Here is an 8383-nt window from a genome sequence, read left to right on the forward strand (position 1 = left end):
CCCTCGTGACTCTTCCAGACGCTAAAAGGCACCATGTATGCCTTCTGAATTCTAACAACATTTTGAAGACTGAAGCTTGAACTCCGTGAAGACATTTGTCATGTCAATCATATTTTATTAGTTTTGTATTTGATTTAATTTAGGGTGACCGGTTCAAACCCCACCGACTACCATTGTGTCCCTGAGCAAGACGCTAAATCCTGTGTAGCTCCGTGAGGACGGTCCCTGTAACTACTGATTGTAAGTTACTCTGAATAAGGGCATAAATGGATTTTAGCCAAGTTGGGCTCTCGATGAAAATTCGGCGGTTATCCAACTTCCTTATCGTAAACATAATGACCGTATGCAAACCAAAGCAAACTTGGCTGACTGTATTCCCACCCAGCCTGTCTTTCTGTAGGTGTAATAACGGGGTCAAGGGGGCTTATCTGGATAGGAATTTAGAATTGATGGTATTTTTAGCCCACCTCTGATCATGTCTCTGTGATCATGTCTCTTCACAGAATAACTGTCCAGGGTGTAGGCATTACTGTCTTCTTATTGGTCCATCGCACTCTCCGTGGCCTTTTGTAGTTGGTTGATAACGAATTGGGGATCAAGTTTCACGTTTACCCGTCACAGATGCCCCTCAGCATGTTGGCATGAATAAAAATCAGTTTAAAAATGATTGGGCTGATTGATATTATAAGTTTTATTACTTTTACATAAGGGGTGGGGCATGCTTCAGGGCAGCTTCCAGCTTAATCTTCTTTTGAATTGTTCGAGTTTATTCAGTGATGTCTAGCGAATAGATCATGTGATTTGTGGCTGGGTTCAGTCACATGGTTACTGCGCAGATTCATTCCAGGGCCACTGCATGTATTAATAATGGAATTCTAACTATACTGTACAATACTGTTATACATATCGTTTTTTATTTGACCACTCAATAGCCCTGATATATCACACTTTGGGGAATATCACACTTTATTGTTATTGCAGGTTAATAATACAATATCCCGTTCCTGGGAAGATAAAATGAATTCATGATAAACTGATCTAGTAAAAAAAAAGATTTTAGCCATTTCCATTGACAGTCAATACACATTTCAAACACTCACAGAGACAATTCTTGAAGTATTTTATTTTTGTGCTCTTTCTTTCTGTCTTTATTAAATCTTAATGAAGTCCAAAGATCATGTCTTCATCTGCACAAATCTTTAGGCAAAATGAATTAAAACAGACATATAAAGACATAGCAGATCCTCGGTCAGTAAAATTAGAAAAAAATGAATTATCACAGCGAGGTAGATGCTGACAAGCTTCCAAAGTGCTTGGCACAACCATGGACAGGAGAGGAACTGCATGGTTAGATCAAGCACAATGGAGTCCTGGGCAGAATGACACAGGTCAAGCTTTTGACTTCAGTCTGGAGTCCATGAGAAGGTCATCTTGATCCATTTGAATGACAGCATCTTAAAAAGATGGATATGATTTACTTGCTGACTTGTTGAATGCCTGAAAATGAACAAAGCTGATGGAAGACTGAATGATAAAGGACGAGGAGCAAAATTAAAAAAGCATTTCGGTCCCTCCAGAGTTCCCAATGCTCTTTCTTCAGGGCCATTAAAGCAAGTTATTTAAAAAACTCTTCGAATGCTACATAACTTGGAGCAGGTCTGGTAGAAGACTTGATTGAGCAGAATAAGACAGTGGTGAGGATTTGGTAGGACGAGAGTGTGACTGAGGACACCTACGAAATGTAAGAAAGTGGATTAGTCATAGGTCACACTGTCACTGCGGAAAACGCCGGGCACCGCCCTTTCTGCGCATTTACTGCGTCAAACCCCACCCCTCGCGAAAAAAAAAAACGGGTCCCTCCATTAGCAAATGAGGTACAAAAACTGTCCAAGGTTCTGGTGGTCAAACCTGTCATGAAACGCAAAAATGATCGGTTTTGAAACTGAAAAGAGATCCTGCTAATGAAATAAGGCGAGCTCGCAATGAAATGGTCCATTTGCTCTTCTGGAAATCAATAAGAACACAATTTGCGGCAAAGACTGTTGTCTTGTTAGAGGACATCAGTAGGTCCAGAGTAGAGGAGACCCTTTCACTCTGTCCCACTTAATCGACAATCGGTCTCGGGGCTCAGGGCAGGGATGGTGAGGTGGAATGACCTCGCATTTTGCTACGCCTATGAATAACTGATAAGTCATAATCGGCCCCATCTAAATAAACTTGATGGAAAACACCTAAAAGATCTACTGTCAAGCTCCAGGAAACCTTGTTAGCCAGTTCACTTTCCCCAGAGGGGCTTTAAGTAGGAAATGAGAAGGATGACGTACTGGTGAGGATTCGGGATTGGTCAACTTTTCGGAGAAGATCGTAGCAGCGTCCCTGTTAAAGAGCAGGGGAAAGGATGGCGGGTGATGGATGGTGTTTTTCAGTGACTTGGTGGGATTATGAGAATGACGTGATGGGATGATATGATGGTTATGGAACTTGACTTCATGAAGCCTTACCATTGAAGAACATGGAAATGTTTGCCATTCTTCATTTGTTCTGCTTTCTGGAGCAGTTGTTCTCATTTGAGCATCTTGAGGTATACGTGCGAGAGCTCTAAGAACAGAAAACTAAAACTATCTGTCTTGGCTCAGAAAGCCATACATTTCTCAGAAAACAAAAAGAAAGTCTATATTTCTACTCAACTGCACCTCCTTAACTTTAACTTTCCTCACCCAACCTTCACAAGCAACAGTCGAGTCTTGTCCAGGACTTCTGCTTTGGTTTCTGTGAACTTCTCGTCTGTTGAAAAGGATCTCTGGTGCTCAGGAGCCCTTTGTCCAAACCTGGGTGTCCTGCTTGGCTAGGCGAGGAAGACTGGAAGGCAAAGTGTCCTGTACTCCTTTACTTCCAACATCCTCTCATCCACCCAGCCACCTTGCTCCTCCCTCAAGCTTCAGGAGGGCGGGGGCCCGTGGTCACGTTTTGGGATTGGTGGATTGGTGAGGAACATGATGGATTGGGCGGAGATCGCCGTTTGCTATTGGGTGGGACGTTGGCTAGGCATGGGGGTCCGGTTCCGCATTTCATAAATATTAATATACAGTCTTGCCTCTAAGTGGTGGGGGGGACTTTTTCATTTTGTTAGAGGGGGAAGTGCTTTATTCACTTAATGGCTTTTATTACTGCTCCAACTTCAGCTCTTTCATTAGCTAAAGTGCTGCTATAATTTACAGGGGGAACCTGCCAGCAGACAGATGAGGGTGGGGGAGGGTGGGGCTGGAAGGGCAGAGGTTGTGGTGGCGGTGGTGGGGGGGGGCTTGGCATCTGCTTGCATTGGCCAGCACTTGCCTTCAGCAACTCCTTCTTGTAAAAAGAGAAGCATGGCGCATTGAACGATGGTGAAATCTCTTTCCGATGACGGAGCGCGGCATCACGAAGAAGCCAAGATGAACCCGGTGACTCCACATGGATCCCAGAAAATGCTGAGACGGTCCAGATAGTGACGAATGTGCATCAGGTTGTTAATGATCATATAAATTCTCTTCACTTAACCGTCTCCTTGTGCATGTCCTACATTCTGGGCTCTGCAGGGCATTTTTTTTTGGTTTATTTCATATAAAACCCATAGCACAGCATAACTATTTTACTACATTTACAAAGGGGCTGTCCAGGACTTTTATTTTTAAGGAAAAATCAGTACGTCTGCAATAATCAACATTTCCTCTTCACTGCCACAACCCACCCACAGCTTTTCAAATTAGATTCTTATTTTTGCACATGTACTGTTCAGCGAGAGAGTCCACAGGTCTGGTCGTAAAATGGCCGTCTCGCGTTAGTGCCACACAAGTCCCCAGACAGCCGCATTCAGCGGATAGTCTGATTAACTTGAGTGACTGTCTGGTTAGGAAGGGGCGGGGACATCCATATGACTGACAGGAAATTCCACATTAGATCAAAATGCTGAATGAAGCCAATGTGATAAAACTTAAAATACAGATCAAGCACCTGTACTAGCACAACAGACTGTAATAAAATCTCAGATATCTTCCAATAAATTCTCCGTTTATTTTTTTCCAATTTTACATTTCTTGTAAATAATGAAAAAAAAGCCTCAAACATTTAGACCAGATATGTCTTTAATTGTATGCTTTTTACATATTTAGGAGATAAACGACTTTTATTCTCGCATGGATGATGTGTAGCACACATCATACAAGTCCTGTTGGGGAATGGGATCGGGATGGATAAAAATGCAATATTTACATTGTTTTAACCAACTGATGATAATGCCGGTGGGCGCGTCCACCTCTGAATCACGACTGATCATGCACGGCCTTCAAGTCCATTTTTCCTTCTTCTGGTGCTTTTACTTCTTCACCAACTGAATGACATCCTCATCTTCCATAACATGGTCTTTGCCCACCTTCTGAGGGTTGTGCTTCACAGATGAGCCCCACACTAGGGCACTAAAAGAGGTGAGAGGTGAAAGGTTAAAAACAGTCACCGAACTCCCACTCCTCCTCCTCCTCTGCACTCAATGGCTGACTACCGGCATAAAGCAATTTGATGGATTAATACGACGCTGTGTCTGAAAATCAAAGTAAGGATGGGGGGAGGAGACAGACAGATACAGACGTTCAGATTTAGTTAAAACGGCTTGAACATACTATTTGAACTCTTTGATGAGGTTTTTGTGGATCTTTAGGCAGAAATCCTCGACTGCGGTTCGTCCGTCTGGCAGTACCACAGGAGCGGTGTAGTCGGGGAGTTGGCCCTTTGGTTTGGTGTAGCTGTAGAAAACAAAGAGAACAAGTCGTTCAATTTCAAATTGACTGCGGATATTGTGCACTTTGGAATAGCAGCTAATGAATTTTCTGCACAACGTACATTCGCACGAGATGCAGGTAGTCCCAGATCTTCTCCAGCAGGTCGTCAAAATTCCAGCGGTGGTGGGCAGAGATGGGCACACAGTGAGGCACCTTGTAGATGACATCAAGCTCCTCAATCGAGATCTGGTCGATTTTGTTCAGTACATAAATACAGGGGATGTACACACTGGTAAAAGGAAGAGGAATGAGAAAACGACACCATGAACGTACTAAATAGCTCATTTTTTCAGCTCTGCATAGTAAATGGCCTGAAATAATACGAGGTTTTCTTGTGAAACTGAAAGTGGTTGTTTTTTTGTCAGTGTGATGCACAGCAAGCCCATCATCCTTAGTGAGCAGTGGGACGCACAGGCAGCAGTGTGTGGGGACCTCAGTGCCACCTTTGACTGGTCTGCTTCCACAGCCACCACCACTGCCCCATAAAACGCATTCGTTTAACAGACTACACTCAATTTTGCAAAGAAATTTTGGGAAGTTCAGATATGATTTTCAGTTCCATTGCCTCTCTCTGAATGAGAATTCAATAAGAATTTTACTGCGATCTTGGCCAATTTTAATATGATCAGCGGTGTTGGTTTTTTTTTACACAGTGCCGAGAGTAAACCAACTGTGATGTCCCTACGCCCTGGTCATACCGGTTTCCCTCCACCACGTCAATAAGGTCATCTGCGGTGGAATCACTGCGCAGCGTGATGTCAGCGTTGTGGATTTTGTATTCGGCGAGGATGCTCTTCACCGTCTCTGCGTCCAGCTCGCTCTGAGCACACTGCCGACAAAGCCAGACAGAGTCAGAAGCAACGTTCCAAACGGGCAGAAACAAAGCCAGCTCGGCACACACATACAGTGGCGGTGAAGTTAATGCCGCCCTTGTCCTTCTTCTTGAAGCCGATGTTGGGCGGCCTCTTGTTGAGCCGAATGCCGAAGCCCTCCAGCTCGTGCTCGATCAGCTTCTTGTGGCCCAGAGGCTTCAGCACGTCCAGCACGATCAGGATGAGGTTACAGGTGCGCGCCACTGAGCAGAACCGTGACAAGAGCTTTATTTAGGCGCCGCCCCGACGAGCGGGTGGAAAGCAAGCCTGCGCCTGTCTGCTCACCTGCGATGACCTGTCGCCCTCTTCCTTTGCCATCCTTCGCTCCTTCAATGATGCCAGGCAAATCTAACAGCTGAAGGCCGAACAGAGCCGTTCAAATAAAAGCATGCATGTCCGTGTGGTGGAGGGGCTCCTGCAGAGCAGCTCTTACCTGAATCTTGGCGCCTTTGTAGCGGATGACGCCAGGCACCGTGGTGAGTGTGGTGAACTCATATGCTGCCACCTCGGAGTAAACCCCTGCCAGGTTGCTCAGCAGCGTGGATTTGCCCACAGATGGGAATCCAACAAAACCGATACGGGCATCACCCGTCTTTGCCACGTCAAAACCTTTGGGAAGGTTGGGAATAAAATGGCGTATACTACTCAAAAACCAACACACGTGCAGCATGAATATTACACTAGTTTTTATGTACAGAAACCAACTCAATCGACAAAAAAAAATCGCGGCCCAAGCATTTAACATAATGAATATGCTAATGAATATGGAAATGGGAGTGGTCAGATGGCGAAGGCTCACCCTCGCCTGTGCCTCCCCCACTGCCTCCTTTGGGTGTGATCAGTTCTCGCCTCAGCTTGGCCAGACGGGCCTTGAGCAGCCCCAGGTGGTGCGCCGTGGCCTTGTTCTTCTGCGTCCGGGCCATCTAGGGAGCAAAGATCCCACCACTTAGTCAGATGGAACACCATGAGTCTTCTACCACTACAGTGCACCATGTGACTCGACCTGAGAAGGACGGAACAGCTACTAGATATAAAATACAAGTCCGCATACGAGTGTGATGAGCCAGTGGGTCAACATTTACAGCGTTTACCAGACGCCAGTAGTTACAGGGACAGTCCCCCCCTGGAGACACTCAGGGTTAAGTGTCTTGCTCAGGGACACGATGGTAGTAAGTGGGATTTGAACCTGGGTCTCCTGGTTCACAGGCGAGCGTGTTACCTACTAGGCTACTACCAGCAATATAAATCAAAGCTGAAGAGTTTTCTGCACGGCTCCTCGCACATTACAACTGAAGAACAGCCCACACGCATCACTAACTGGCTGTCTGCGTGTCGCCCCACGTCGTGATGTTCTCCGCCGCACTAAACGGCCTGTCGTGTCGGGCCGGAATTAAAACGCGCTCCGTCGAGCCGCGCCGGAAGAAACAGCAAAGCGCTCATTTACCTCGGACTCGATTTCTGCTATTTTGGCGAGCAAACTCATTGCGGCGCAGGTTCGTACGACAGTCGTGAGGAACGGGCGAACTTGTACAGTTTCCCCGTGCGGCGTTAGCCGTGTGGCGCCGTGTCGCTCACGCGTTCCATTGACCCGCCAAATCTCGCGAGATTTCCCGCGAAGCGGCGCCTCTGTTCGTGGTTTACAGCGCCGCCTACTGGAGCGGCAGAGACATGGATTATTCTCTCCAAAAGTGATCAGCACTAGCCCTTAAAATGGTGCCAAACAGCGAATGCTGTACTTATTTATAACATTATAAAAATATATATATATATATATATATATATATATATATAAATAAAATATAGATATATTTTTTAAAAAATAAAACAGCAGTGGGGTGATTAGAATTCTGAGCCAGAATTAGTCACTCCGGTGAGAGCCTGATACATTTCTTCCGTTTGGGTCTTGGTGAGAGTATTTCAGGGAAAAACATGTACGCAAGTAGTAGGTATCAGACTGTCATGTAATAATTAACTGCAGCATTCACTGTCTCTTCATTTTTATGCATACAATTCTCCATTTTCATTTACATTTTACGGCGTTTACCAGACGCCCGTATCCAGAGCCACTTACAACGTGCTTCCATGTCACCATGGATGAAGTGGTCAGTTCTGGTTCACTAGGACCCCCAACTATGAATACAATCTTTTTATTCACTCTGTTCTAGTTTCTAAACAGAAGTCAGACGAGAAGAAGGTTACAAGTTCATCTAAATCTTCTCTAAAGAGGAAGGTGTTGAGCTGCCGTGTGAAGGTGCTCAGTGACTGAGCTGGAAGTTCATTCCACCACCGAGGGGCCAAGATGGAGAAGAGTCTAGATGAGCGTCTTCCTTTTACCTTCAGAGATGGAGGGACCAGGCGAGCAGGACTGGAGTGACTAAACCTCACACTGACATGAGTCATTCCTTTTTCAGTCCAAAGGAAACGGAGCCGTAATCAGAAGGTTGCCGGTTCGAATCATGCCTCTCATGCCTCATCGTGTATCACAATGACAATGTTTAATAATGTGAAATACTGGTCAAAACTGCTCATTTATAGGTCTTTCTTTTTCTGACATAATTAAACACATTTTTTAGGTACTGAACTTTTGCCTTGATGTCAGTATTTCTCTTGGCTCCTCTCAGCTACCTTTAGTTATGGAGGATGACATGGAGGATGGTTTTCCATCATTCCCACAGAGAATTCCTTTGATATTCTTTATTA

General features: G+C 45.2%; 1 protein-coding gene across 1 annotated transcript; it reads right to left on the reverse strand.

The window, feature by feature from the left end:
• Positions 1-4103: 4103 nt before the first annotated feature.
• On the reverse strand, positions 4104-7270 carry drg1 (developmentally regulated GTP binding protein 1). The gene is made up of 9 exons (XM_028973493.1): positions 7128-7270; positions 6483-6606; positions 6117-6292; positions 5969-6038; positions 5717-5886; positions 5510-5640; positions 4873-5040; positions 4653-4775; positions 4104-4451 (listed from the first exon to the last, which is right to left on the reverse strand). Exons 1-9 carry the CDS (start codon positions 7164-7166, stop codon positions 4352-4354), a joined length of 1101 nt encoding a protein of 366 aa, XP_028829326.1. The 5' UTR covers positions 7167-7270; the 3' UTR covers positions 4104-4351.
• Positions 7271-8383: the final 1113 nt, after the last annotated feature.

The sequence above is a fragment of the Denticeps clupeoides genome, chromosome 3 (assembly GCF_900700375.1).
Source record: "Denticeps clupeoides chromosome 3, fDenClu1.1, whole genome shotgun sequence".
Classification (NCBI taxonomy): domain Eukaryota; kingdom Metazoa; phylum Chordata; class Actinopteri; order Clupeiformes; family Denticipitidae; genus Denticeps; species Denticeps clupeoides.